At 37.6% G+C, this 14,928-nt stretch overlaps 1 protein-coding gene across 5 annotated transcripts in view; it reads left to right on the top strand.

Annotated features, from left to right (window-relative positions):
• EPHA7 (EPH receptor A7) overlaps positions 1-14,928 on the top strand; it is a 174,035-nt gene that overhangs the window by 121,075 nt on the left and 38,032 nt on the right. For all 5 annotated transcript variants that reach the window (XM_068149718.1, XM_068149740.1, XM_068149712.1 and 2 more), the window contains exons 6-7: positions 6,672-6,796; positions 10,170-10,338. In XM_068149718.1, the coding sequence (XP_068005819.1) occupies positions 6,672-6,796; positions 10,170-10,338 (294 nt within the window). The remainder of the gene's footprint in view (positions 1-6,671; positions 6,797-10,169; positions 10,339-14,928) is intronic.

Raw genomic sequence — 14,928 nt, 5'->3', positions numbered from 1 at the left:
AAGGGTGCCTTTTGGGTAAGCTTGGTGCAGGACTATTAACAGAGTATAGGGAGTTCTGTATTCTCTTACTGAGCAACCATTTAGGAGCTAACAACAGTATAATTTTCTGCTACTATTTTCATATATATATATAAATGGGTTCATTTCTCATTTCTTGTTGGAAAGATGCCAGATTCCAGTCGTACTTAAAATAGATGTAGAGTCAAAACAACTTTTTTATCTAAAGTTTTCTGCCAAGAAAGGAGACAGCGAAGACATTTGAAAGAGAAATAACAGAGTAGGTTATAACCATTGGGATGATGCTATCTCTAGTTTTCCATGATTTGCCTTTGTTAGCAATGTACTTTTCAGGCTGAGTGCTCAAAATACCCCCCAACTGCTGCAGAGCACTGTTGCAGAAAAATGGTTTTAATGCTTCATATAATGTAAAACTTACATTGGGCCCAAAGATACAGTTTTGCAGGGATGTAAAAATTGATCTTTTTGCTTTTGTGTGAAAAGCTGGTGTTTTTGAGTGATTGCCTCATATCTCCATGACTTGAAAAGCACAGAGGCCAAAAGCCAAGTATTTTTCCTCCTTGGGGAAGTTCTGTAAGGATCCCATGCTGTGAAAGCGAGAGTGTTACTATTGGTTTCAGCAAGTACTTGACAAAGCTTGGATTGACTTAAATACTTTGTTGCTATTGTAGGGTAGAGAAATATAGAAATGTGGCTAGGGAAGGCTGATAGCCATTTATTCATTACTCACAAATCATGAAGCTGGAGTTGCAAAGGTTTCATACCATTTGTTAGTACAGGGTTTGGTCCTGCACCAGCAGCATTTACTCTTGTACATTTTGTGAAACTTTCTGCATGAAGTGGGACTGCAGGACTGAAACTCTTAATTCTGAGTATTTTCAATAGTTTGTGGGACTTTTTTTTTTTATACACATGAACTACTATGCACAAGGGATGCTGATACTGGAGATGCTTTAAGTATCAAATTAAAAGTCTCCACGACTGATGCTCTTTATGGAAGTGAGATGCATTCAAGATGCAGTTCTGTAGGAAATCTCAGAGAGATGGCTATGCATCTTTTGCTGAGTTACCTTTTTTCAATTAAAAGGTATTACAGATGATTTTGTGCTGGCAATTGGTGCATTATGCCTAGTTCCTCTTTTATGTGAAACTTCGGCTTTGGATGTTTTAATTATTCAGGTTTTCATAGTATCATAGTATCATTCAGGGTTGGAAGGGACCACAAGGATCATCTAGTTCCAACCCCCCTGCCATAGGCAGGGACAGCCCACACTAGATCAGGCTGGCCAGAGCCTCATCCAGCCTGGTCTTAAACACCTCCAGGGACGAGGCCTCGACCACCTCCCTGGACAACCCATTCCAGGGTTTCACCACTCTCATGGTGAAGAACCTCCTCCTCACACCTAGCCTGAATCTCCCCACCTCCAGCTTCATTCCATTCCCCCTAGTCCTATCACTACCTGAGATCCTGTTTTATTGTTTTGTTTAAGTATCCTGTACTTTTTCCTGGTTTGGGGTTTGTTTTGTGGCTGTTGGTTTGGGTTTATTTCATTGTTTTGTGATACAAAGTGCAAAAGATTTAATTTTGCAGCTCCTTTTGTCTTTTGGAAAGTACATTGTGGATCAGGGGAAATGATTAGGCATGAGAACCAGAGAATAGCTAAGGATGGAGATTAAAGGCCTGAGCAGAAATACAGTACAACATTTTCAGGGGAATCTGGACTAAAAGCAGTGCCTTCCAAAACAATTACCACAGTTCCCTATATATATTCTCTATATATTTGCACATATTAATAATATACCATATGCTTGGCTTAGCAACATGGATGTAACACATCAGTCTACCAGATGCAGTATTCTCTCTGGAACAGCATATTTCCTTGGAATATTCTGCTCTTTTTGACACCTCAGTTTTAACTTTTTTTCTATGACTTGATCTGAAAATGATGACCAGCTTGAAATCTATATAACTTGAAGGCTTTTTCAGTAAAGCCCAGCAGACTTATATTTCTCAGTGGCTGTGATGTTGAAACCTGGTGAAAATCAATTTTCCTTTTGCTGAATGGTATATTTGAAGCATTTTAAAAAGGTGAATGAGTGTGCTGAAGGCCTGTCATTCTCTAAGTACTTTCTTATGCAGCATGTGTAGGTACATCTGCCTGTTAGCCCTGAGAGGCTGTGTGTGTTTGATGCATTAGATATTGTGTCAGCAGGAAGGAGAAAAAGAAGAGATGAGGTATATCAGAAAGAAAGTTGATAGCAAATGGTGAACAGCCTGTATCCCCCAGTGTAATATATTATGGAAATAATGATTCTGACAAGTGATACTTCTTTGTAACCTGAAGTGATACAGTAGGGATTATGCATGCTCAAGTCATTCAGGACTGGGTACTTGTCTAAAAATGCTGTAAGAAGTGTTTTTATCACAAACAACTTTGTTATAGGTGCAGTGTCAAGGACTAGATTACTGAAAGAAACAAGAAAAACAAACCTGAAATAGTTGTTATCATGATTATTGTTGTTGTCATCATCAGCATCATTATATACTTTAGCAATGGGGAAAGAGTGCTACTTTAAATTCTGTTATTATAGAGGACTTTTTGTTTGGGGATTTTTGTTTGGTTTTGTTTTGGTTTTTTACATGCTAATGCTATATTTTATCTTGTATTCAGGGATGAGGTTTATACTTCAGCTTATATTCAAGCTTGTTCAAACAGGGGGTTTTTCTTCAAAACCATAACTAGGTTGTCAATTAATTAACATGGATAGGCGATGAGAAGTGAGCTAAAGGTTTAAAAAGAAGTGTCAGGAAACCAAAAGAACTGAAACATGAATGTAAATCAGTCTGTGAGAAAGGAACAGAGAATACAGAAGAAATTATTATACTGAAGGACAAAATGCTTCTGACCTGTACACTCTCATTAAGCACAGTTCAAGAAATGCAACTAAAGAAGTGGGATAAAGATAGCATATATAGCTAGCCTCTTGCATCCACAGACTGGTTTATATGGTTGCTCTATTTTACAGAAATTTCCTTGCAGTAACAACAGCCTGGTGTACATTGCCAGAGGAGGATACTCTGGCTTCAACTGATTTGATGATCCTCTTCTTTCCCTGGCAAAAGCATAACTTACTGCATTTCAGGAATACTATGTGCTATGGGAATTATATATAATATATATATATAATTGTCTTCAGAGCTGCCAGGATATACAGTCTGGAGGGTTGAAGTTCCTCTCCTTCCTCATGTAGTTCTTCTACCAATGAAAAGTATCACAATGTTTTTAGCTAAAAACCCCAAACCAGCCGAGTGTTCCTGAAAGAAAAGAATACTAACAGGCAGGAAATATATTTAGGAGTGTGTTTATTTTAGAGTCCTGAATGCTCTCTTGCAATGCTGTTAAGTCACTGAAATTTTGTTTTGAGTGGAAGTTCCCTAAGAATGGAATATGCCTGTTTGTGGTGTATTTTGTACAGATCTTAAGTAGGAATCTTATGCAATCTATTTAATTTCCCTGATTAAAATCTGCCACCGACTCTGTTCTTCCTTCTGTGTATTGTGGTTCCTTCCCAACAAACACAGAGTTAACTAGTACCAGAGGAAAGAAGTTCATTTTGCTTCACTGCTTAAAAAAAAAGAGAATGCTACAACCCACAGAACGAAAAAATTTGATAAGCTAAAAGAAAAGGCAGCAGATGTTGAGAATTAACTCCAGTGACCTAGGTAATATAGAACTGTTTCCTAATAAGTAGGAATATTAACAATTTTGGACATCTGAAAATATAAAGTTAGCAATTTGAAAACATTTGTGTGGGTAAGACAGAACATTCTACATGAAGCATAATGACCTCTCTGAAATTCAGCCGGGATGCTGTGGTACACATTTAGACAAAGGAGACAACTAGTTAATCATGGCAAAGAAAACTAGACAGAATAAATTAGTTTGCTACATTCCAGACTCATAGCTACAAAAAGGAATAGATTTCACTAATTGGAGAGTGAAAATACTCTAAGCTTTTAGAAAGAGAATGCATGACAAGCCAAGGAAAGCGATCCTGGCTTTGGGATGATGTATCAACCCATGGTGTTTGCTTGACACAATTTAATGATTTTATCAATTAGGCAGCCTGCATTAAAGGGTCTTCAACTTTGATTATATTGATTATATACAACATAATAATGCATAATGAACATTATCATGCTTGGCTTCAGTCCTTAATTTTCATGGACTCATGGAGCTTCTAATGAAATGTAAACAAACTGATTTTTTAAAACCTACATGAATATACACGTTACACTAATAATAATAATAATAATAATAATAATAATAATAATAATAATAATAATAATAATAATAATAATAATAATAATAACTAGAATCTTTACAATTAAAATAAGAATCAGCAATCAAATTTTAATTTTTTTTTAGAAGATTATTGTCTTGATTGTACTGTAGATTTTTATTATCATTACATATTTACCATTAATGGTACAGAAGCGTGCATTCTAGATCACAGTATCACAGTATAACTTAGGTTGGAAAGGACCTCGAGGATCATTGAGTCCAATCTATCAACACAGACCCCATGACTAGACCATGGCACCAAGTGCCACGTCCAATCTCCTCTTGAACGCCTCCAGGGATGGTGACTCCACCACCTCCCTGGGCAACCCATTCCAATCTATGTTCTTGAATAGGAGTGAAATTCACCTGCTTGTTGCATGGCATAAAAATGGTTTGCTTTTATCTGAAGGTGGCATTATTTTGGGTAGTGAAAGTTTTATATACACTTCTGAGATATGCTGCTTCTTTTCTTCTTTTCTGTTTTTTCTTTGCCTAGAAAAATATTTAGAATTTTCAAAATTTTTGTTTAAAAAAACCACTCTAGTATAGAATCAGTATTAGATTCAATACCTGAAAAAAATATTAATAAATTGATCTCTCATTTAAATTGCCTTTCCTGGGTCTGTATTTGCTTTCTACACATGACCCAGTTCCTGTACACATCAATGTTTTTTCACTTTTAACTGTGGAGGCTGAGATCCTCCACCCTATTTGTCTTTTGCATGAGCAGTGTCACCCCCTTGAATTATTTCCATTGAATTGAAAGAGAACGAGATGAAGTCCTGTACCAATGCTACAGTTGTTTTGGTTTTGTTTTTTATTTGGGGGGTTTGTGTTCTGTTTTGTTTTGTTTTCTTAAGAGCTATGGTTTAAAAGGACTTCTGTGCTACATTAATACAGGCATTATGTATGTTTGAAGAAAAATGTGATGTGGTACCTTTGGAACTGCACATCAGCTGAAAATCTGTCTTTTTCCTTTTGTTAAGCATGGGATAAGCTGATAAATCTTCAGTCCTTCACATTTTATTATTTTATCGCTTACATATTTTTAAATGAGAATCAGTGGATCAGTAACGCTTGTACAATGCAATTTGCTTGGGTATTTTCAAAGGGCACTTGTTTGTGGGTGATGTTTATTAGGAAACTGTGCGCCTGTGTATGCATGCAAATGTACATATATGTCTCTGTAGAGTCAGGTAGAGGAAGACAGTGTCTTTAGGAACATCACAATATCACTTAGGTTGGAAAGGACCTCGAGGATCATCGAGTCCAACCTATCAACACAGACCCCATGACTAGACCATGACACCAAGTGCCATGTCCAATCTCCTCTTGAACGCCTCCAGGCTCGATGACTCAACCACCTCCCTGGGCAACCCATTCCAATGACGAATGACTCGGTGAAGAACTTTCTCCTCACCTCGAGTCTAAACCTCCCCTGGTGCAGCTTGAGACTGTGTCCCCTTGTTCTGGTGCTGGTTGCCTGGGAGAAGAGGCCAACCCCTTCCTGGCTACAACCACCTTTCAGGTAGTTGTAGAGGGCAATGAGGTCACCCCTGAGCTTCCTCTTCTCCAGGCTAAACAATCCCAGCTCCTTCAGCCTCTCCTCATAGGGCTTGTGCTCAAGGCCTCTCACCAGCCTTGTTGCCCTTCTCTGGACACGTTCAAGTGTTTCAATGTGTCCACTTTATGTCATAAGATCTACTTTTAAAATTGCCTCACACTTTCAAAAAATGCCAAGAGAGAAACTGCCTGGAAAAGTTTGAACTAGTGAGAAAGAGGAGTTCTGGCTTCTTAACAAAGTTGTTTTCGCGTCATATTTATATTGTATTTGGATAGCGTAACAGACTATTTCTTAAGCAGAATTGGACTCAGCTATATGAAATCAGCCTAAAATATGATTTTATTTCTAAAATAGTAGTTTTCTTTGTATGCATCTTTCAGAAACATACTGAATAAATATATAGATTTTTAATTTACTACACATCAGCCTAAAAATCTGCTTCGCTGTCTGAATCAGAATTAATTTTCTTAATTGTTATTCTTATCCCATCATCAGTTTTGCACTAACTTGAGCAGTGACACCTTTTGCTGTTTGGACTTCAATTCTATTTCTTTTCTAAGTTTATGAACAGTAATATGGTTCTGCTTGAATATTCATTAGCTTTGAGTTGTGAGCTATGAAAAGGTGCTTTATTTTTTTACCGTAATGAAAGTGGCTCAGCATGGGGCAGATCAGTAATGACATTTGATTTTAGGCATCCAACAAATTTGCTTTTTATTTATTGACACATCTTGTCCAAACAGCTCCCTCACAAGTTAGTGGAGTAATGAAAGAGAGAGTGCTGCAGAGGAGCGTGGAGCTTTCCTGGCAGGAACCAGAACATCCCAATGGAGTCATTACTGAATATGAAATCAAGTATTATGAGAAAGTAAGTACTAAGATTATCTGTAATGTACAACCATGTGCTATTTGCTTCGTGTTGGCTTGCTGTGTGTGGAGCAATGTTAAAGCCATCAGCTATCAACTCTCCTGTCTCTTCAAAGTCATGGTGATTTTGCTTGTTTTTCATAACTAGCAAATTTCTGTAATTATTGTTGCGGTCATGTGTCTTCTATATTGTGTTTTGGTATCCTAAAAATGAAATATACACTATGCCCCTTTTTCTTTCTTTTTTTTTTTTTTTTTTTTTATTGAATTTGACTTGGATATTTTACAATGATACATGCAATTTTCCTGCCTCTTCTACATTCTGTGTAAAGTTTGCTTCATTTCCTTCTGTGGCACTGTAATTCCATTCTTGAGATGATCTATCAAATGCAACTCTCGGCTGCATTTGGTATTTCCTTACGAGCTGGACAGCTTAGAGTTGGTGTCTGAAAATTTCCAAAGCACTTGCTACAGTTTCAGATGATAACTATTCCTTATTGGCCCTTTTTTAAAAAGTCCCAGCATTATAAAATTTATGTCTCAACACAATAATGAACCGAGAGCTGCTTTTCAATATTAGATGCAGTGATCTCTGTTTCCGGTAGGGTGAAATTGCAATCATTTTTATGTCAGTCAGAGTTTTACCATCCATTTCAGTGTGTCTAGGCCTTCATTCATGATAACTGTGAAGTACTCCAGAATAAAAAAATTCTGACAAGCATGTAAGTTGGGCCACATGCACCCATAAGCTGGATGAAAGCCGAGTGAAGGCAGGTTTTGAAGCAATATGTTTGTCATGGGACCCAGACTAAGTGTAGCTCCTCCAGATTCCCTGGAAAATTTACTGCAGCACATGACATATACCTATTATTTATAAAACACTCTGGGAGAAAAATGAAAGAGTTGAAATGCAGAGAAACAAACAAAGGAGCTCTTTTGTGATCACTCGTGAAAACATTTCATCTCTGCAAACGGTGTAATAGTATCTATATCAAAAAGAACCTGTCAGTTTATGAGGTATCATAGAATTAAGTAAATTCAGACCAGATTGGATCTAACATCAGGTGTCACATCTAATTTCCAGTGCTGAATTACACAAATATACTTATCAAAAGATCTTTATATGATCTGGTAAGGGAATACAGTGTTTATTTGTTGATGCTAATTCCTAGTTGAATTTGTTTGCTTTAATCACTCTTACAACAAAATTTAGCAGATATGTATAGACAGTGAAACAATTTTTTAAGAGAAATTTTACCAATTTTAGGAGATCATTTTGGTTCCCCAAGCATATATGTGGGCATACACAGAAATAAAGTCCATACATGTGAACAACAAAAAATGTCTGTGCGTTTACCAAAGGTGAAACTGTTGTCTGCACACATACACAAAAATAAATTAAGAAAACCCCCTACAAACCAAAATATGTAGAGTTAGTTCCTAGTCTGTTAAAATAAAATAAATAATTTCAGTAGGTAGTGGAAAAAGAAAGATACTAGGTTTTTCCTGTGACAGCTTTTAGAATGTGGCTTTTGTTATTTTCCTTGTATATTCATGTTACTTTAAATAAGCAGAGTTTCATTGCCAGTTTCCTATGTTTACAAAGACAAGAACTGATGTTAAAGTTCTTTTGTAATGGAGGGAAAGCTACCAAAGTTATACTTACTACAGTGAAATTAATATAATAAGAAGCTCATCCTATGAACAGTAAGAGATAAACTATATACTATATACATGAAATTTGCTGATACAATTTCAACACAAATACTTTGTTTTCCTTCCAATATAATGCAGTTTGGCTTGAAAAGTACTACATAAGGTTCTTGCTCACAGCAAAAGCATCAGTTTAAGTTTTGTTCCATTAGTTTAAAAGAAAAGAAGAATAAAAAAACCCAGCAAAACCCATTATCTGAACTTTCAGCTCCTTTTAGATCCAAATTAAAGCAAACATTTCTGTGGTTCTGAAGTATTCTGATAAGTGTTGCTTTCCCCTCTCACTTCTGGCTCTGGCTGAAATGAAAGCTGCATGAAATCTCCCAAGTAAGCCTGTCCTATGAGATTTCTCATTCAGGTTATTTTGATTTTGTTGTTACTTATTTATTTTGAATGCAAGAACTGTTGGCAATTCAAATAAGCCTCATTTATGCATCAAAACCCAAAATCTGAAATTCCACTGTGGCTTATAGTCGCAAATCTGACTGCTTATGGTTTGCTTACACTTGTTTCTCATCTCTCAAATATTCTTATTTTTTCTCACATACCAACACACATTCCACCATGGTCCTCACTTGCAGATGATTTAAACCCTCTTGGAGAAGATATGAAAAATTTTTGATAGCTGAGCTGTTGAGTTTGCTCAAATGACAGACTGGGCAAGACCCAGGAGAAGCCATTACTGCATCTCAGAGAAGAGATCTTGTATGTTGTGTTTAACCCTGTATTTCAGCAAAAGTCTTTGCTGCTTTACTGACTGCAAAGGGAAAGGTTCTCCATAATTTTTAGCTAGCAAAGTGCTACTGAAATGAGTTACAGATTTATTCCTTCCCTTTGTGTCTTTCTCATTAGCACTGCCTCGTACAGCTCATGCTTCTCTGATCATGTGGTGCATTCATATGGTTGGTTAATTCATCTCTTCTGCCCTTCAAATCAGGGTTGCATCTGCCGCCAAAAATCAACAGAGCTGCAAATATCTATGCTGAAAGATAATCTGGATCAGTAAATGTGATGAATAAATAGAGCTTTCTGAATACTGTAATGATCTGTGATACAGCTTTTGTAGTGTTTGAAAGTGAGTTATTACTCTCAGGGTTTGTAATCTTACACAGGGGTTTTCTTGAGTTCATAGAGCAAAAACCTGAGAAAAGACTAAAAGTCAGAGAAACAGAAGTAAACGAAAACTGAAGTGAAAACTGAGTTAAAGACCTCAGAATTTGGTGCAAAATCCAGCCAGTTATACATTGGCTGTATAGTATGTTTTAAAGGTGTTAGAAGGTAAGAGGGAAGGTGTTCTGACCATGAAATAACAGATTTCTCTGTCTTTGAACTATTTAGACCCCTGGGAAGCAGTGGTCAAATTATTTTTCATTAAATTACAGAAAATGTAATCAGAGCCAAAGAAGCAATCATTTTATGTCTGGCTGCTTCATGGGTAACAACATGAGCATCCCATTTGAATTTTCTCTTACACTTAGAACTCCTCATTGTACTGACAGTGTTCTGTAATACTCCACAGGGTATACTTTATAATGTTGGGGAAAAAAAGCATTCAACAAATTGAAATAAACTACCCAGACTTCTTGTCAGTTGCTGATGTACAGCCATGATAAAAATCTGACCTGTAAATGTCATTTAATCTTTTGTCTTATTGTTTCCAGGATCAAAGGGAGAGGACCTACTCAACAGTGAAGACCAAGTCCACTTCAGCTTCTATTAATAACCTAAAGCCAGGAACAGTGTATGTTTTCCAGATTCGTGCTTTTACTGCTGCTGGTTATGGAAATTATAGCCCCAGACTTGATGTTGCCACACTAGAAGAAGCTACAGGTAAACTATTAGATTTATAGGAAATTAACACTTCTGGTCAAAGTCGAAATACAAAATAAAGCAAGAAAGGAAAGAGTCATAGGCAATTTTATCAAAACTGAAAAGAATTGGGTTTTGTAATTAGGTTCTTCTTGTCTGATGTCCTTCTAACACAATTTATTTTCATTCAAATACACAACTCTTTCCCCCCACAAAGAAGTTAGCAGTGGTGAGCTGGGTAAGTCTGGTGGATTCTTCTCTAACTGAGGAGAGGAGATTTCATCCCACAGAAGCTTTTCCCCTCTTTGATTTCATGAAAAACTCTCTATACTTTTATTTATGTATGTCTACCCTTAGTGTTTTTTGAGTTCATTGGCTAATTTCAACTTGTTTCAGTAAAGACACAAAGATACTAGGTTTCTTTAAAGCTCATGTAATATGTTGTTATCTGTGTAAAGAAAAATCAACTTCTCAGAAACGCTCACAATTGGAAGTGTGAAGCTGAAGCACAGCCTTTCTCACTACAATATACCAGAGATTCTGATTATGGCATCTCAGCAGAGGGATAAAGTTTTGGGAGAGCTTGTTCTTTCTATGATAATGAAACAAGTCTAAAAATCACACAGACACAGTGCAGATATGTACATGAATGCTTAGAGAAAATTTTCCATATTTTGGGTCTTCTGAACCATCACTCAGACCTGGCAGCCTTGAGCCCATTCATGGGAGCTGCCTGTGTCTCTGGCAGCTTCACCGCTCTCTTGTGGACCCATGCAAAGTTACACTGTTTGGATCATTAGATAGAAGCTAACCTGCCTGACAGCAGGTCGTATTTGGAATTGAGAGCACATAGCCTACAGGTTCACACAGTATGGATGCCAACTCTGCTTTCTGCACTCTATGCAGCATACTTCGAGTGTGGATGCACACTATTGCGTCTTCTTAACTGCAGCCAGGTGTAGGTTGAACAATTTATAGGTATTGTTAAACCACAGCAGTTAGGTCTTGATTCCACATAGAATATGAAGTTATCAATAATAATTAGTGCCACCTATCTAACAGAAAAAAAAATTGAAATAGTAATTGTCATAATAGCAGCAATAAACTGTTAATGCAAATACTATTAGCTCTGTGTTTTGTAGCATGCTTTCCATCTGTAGAGCTCTGCTTTTCAAAGAGTCAGTAGCAGAATCCCCATTTTGCAGAATGAGAACTTGAGGCACAAGCAGAATCAGTTTCTTATTTTCAGTAGATTTCTGGAAAACAAATTAAAAGTCTTCTCATAATCTGTCATAAATTTCTTCTAATTAGCTAATTTATTGTCCATAGTGGTTTCAACTTATTAGACCAAAATATTTTCCCAACACTTCCTTAATTACTTGAGCAATTTTGTACACTGAAGCATACTGTAAGCTTACTGGTAGCCATTAAAATTAACAAAAATAATTTAAATGGTAAACAGTCTTGACTGAGTTTGATCAATATGTGGAAGATAAGGAAAGCCAAGAATTAATGTATCACAACATTCATGTATTCTTTTTATAACTCAGGGGATGAAAAACTGCTTATAATCTGTTGATGTACTCAGCCAATATGCACATGCCAACTAAAATGTCCTGTGCCTTCACCAAACAAGAGGGGCAATGGGTATAAGCTGGAACACAGAAGGTTTCACTTAAACAGATGGAGAAACTTCTTTACTGTGAAGTTGATGAAACACTGGAACAAACTGTCCAGAGAGGTTGTGGAATCTCCTACACTGGAGGATTTAAAAACCCACCTGGACGTATCCCTTTGAAACCTGATCTAGGTGTACACAGGGAGGTTGGACTGGATGATCTCTGGAATTTCCTTCCAACCCCTATCATTCTGCAATTCTGTAATTCTGTGACATTATGGAATGTAATTCCTACTAAGGATAATCATCTGCAGTTTTCCACAAACGGCTTTCAGAAATGCCTAAAATGTTGGTAAAGAGATAGTGAATTCCATTGCATTCTACTGGAATTGCTTTACACAACAATATTTGTTTCTCATATTTTATTTAAAGCTTTATCAGAACTTGCAGGCTAATCAAATTAGTCTTTGTTAATGTTTAAGGAACAACTTTATTGGATCATTTTTAGCAAATACAGCACAAGTGAAGTACTGTGCAGGTGAGCAGTAATCCCCTGCTGTGCTACACTGCATCCAGTTCTGGGCCCCTCAGTTTAAGAAGGACATCGAAACACTTGAACGTGTCCAGAGAAGGGCAACAAGGCTGGGGAGAGGCCTCGAGCACAAGCCCTATGAGGAGAGGCTGAGGAAGCTGGGATTGTTTAGCCTGGAGAAGAGGAGGCTCAGGGGTGACCTCATTGCCCTCTACAACTACCTGAAAGGTGATTGTAGCCAGGAAGGGGTTGATCTCTTCTCCCAGGCAACCAGCACCAGAACAAGGGGACACAGTCTCAAGCTGCGCCAGGGGAAGTTTAGACTCGAGGTGAGGAGAAAGTTCTTCACCAAGCGAGTCATTCGTCATTGGAATGTGCTGCCCAGGGAGGTGGTTGAGTCACCTGGAGGAGATTGGACGTGCACTTGGTGCCATTGTCTAGTCATGGGGTCTGTGTTGATAAGTTGGACTCGATGATCCTCGAAGTCATTTCCAACCTTAGTTATACTGTGATACTGTGATATTGTGATACTGTGATACAGTTTAATGGTCTTGGCTTCTCATTATTTCAGTGGACTTCTGAATGCAGCTTTTAAATATGTCAAAAAATATATTCAGTGAAAGTATACACACACACACACATATACAAGAATATATATAGTGACCATCACATAGTCACATTCCCCACCTGAATTTCTTCTGGGGTAATTGTTGCAGTTAATTTTCACAAGAAGCTGAGAAGAGCTGCAGCCAGGGTAGCCAAACCCAACCAGCCAATGAGATATGTGATACCATGATGATATCATGCCCTTTATAAAAGTAGGGAGCTGGTTGGGAATAGCATGTGATATTGGTGTTGAAGGTCAGGTCAGGTAGAGGCAGTGAGTTCTGGGTGGTGAACAGTTGCCTTATACACCCCTTGTTTTATGTACTATTTCATTAGTATTATTGTTATGACCGTTGTTTCTTCTCTCTTTGTATTGTTCTGTTAAACTCTTCTTATCTCAGCCCATGGGGTTTTATCTTTTTCTCCCAACTGTCCTTCCCATCTCACCAGGGATCACTGGTATCACTCAAGTGGTAATTTTGTCTTTTGATTCACTGCAGTCTTTAAGACTTAGGTTAAATGACTTTTAGCCAGTGGATATGAAGATGATCCTGTGCTTTTTGTAACCAAAGGGGATTTTGCCACTTGATACAGCAGTCAGCATCATGGTAGAACGTCTCAGCACAACCTAGCATGAATAAAACTTAGCTTTTTCTTCTTGCTATGAAACAAATCAAATCAAATCAAGCAAGACTGAAGTAATATGCAGATGTAAAATTTATTCCTAATGTCTGATATAACACTACTACAAATTTTTATAGAAGACATAGGGCATAATATTTAAGAAAGTAGTACTTGGCCTGAAATGAATCCAGATTATCATTAAAGCTTTCATGGTGGAATTCATCAGGAATTCCTTTCTGCAAATAATACATTTCAGGTTGCCTGCAAATGAAAATGTCACTGGAGGAGCAGCACAGCTTTTACAGCTGTGCTTCTGTTTTTTCTTTATCCTGTTGGGTTTTTTTCGCAGGGGGTTGGGGGGCTGTTGTTTGTTTGTTTTAATCCTGGTTGTTTGTTTTTTTCTTAATCCTCCTGAGTGCTTGAATATTCCCCATTGCTACAGTCATGTATTTAAAAGATGTGTTTAACTCTTTGACATTGACACATACAGGTGTCATCCCCTAAGTCTGAGCACAGTTTAAGCAGAGGTATAGACATACTTCCCTGACATCACCATTGTAGTATCATCAGGGGCAAGTAACCATGCCATGCACCTCCTGAAAGAATCACCTGTACCCCAAAAGCATTCTTTTAAGAACACACTAGCATCTAGCATTTTTGACAAACCACAATGATCATCCCAGAAGCTGGGTTCTAATTCACCCTTACAGTAACAGGCTGAGTTGATCACACAGAATTGGGAATCAACACATTGTACCTGAACAGAAGCAGATGTCTCAGACTGCTGTCACTGAATTCACATCAGATCATGCCCACAACCGGAGTTACTTTATTTTTATGTAAAAGTATGTCAGACATTGCATCCCACCTACCCCCAGTTGGCCTGTCTACCATGTCCCCAAAGTGTTCCAGAGCCCAAATAACATCCTAAGCTTACTTCCAGGGTGTACCAGTACCCAAAGTCTGTGAGACAGTTACACAGAGCAACCCACTCACATATGTCAACCTCTATGCACTGAACTTGGCTCCCAGATTAAGTGTCATGCTGTGCTGGGTATTTTTCCAAACCCTGTTGGATGGATGCAGTTTTCCACCTCTATCATTGTGACAGGATGACTTTTTTACTTTCAAGTGAGGTTTGCACTGAATTTCAAAGAGAGGAGGGAAGAGTTTTAGGGAATGTTCTATTTCACATAAATTTGGTATTGTTTGGGGTTGTCTGCTTGGATGT

Source organism: Melanerpes formicivorus, unplaced genomic scaffold (assembly GCF_026170545.1).
Source record: "Melanerpes formicivorus ecotype bairdi unplaced genomic scaffold, bMelFor1.0.p_v2 SCAF_2, whole genome shotgun sequence".
Lineage (NCBI taxonomy): Eukaryota > Metazoa > Chordata > Aves > Piciformes > Picidae > Melanerpes > Melanerpes formicivorus.
The sequence above is the reverse complement of the archived record's forward strand: the minus strand, read 5'-3'. Positions and strand labels throughout refer to the sequence as shown.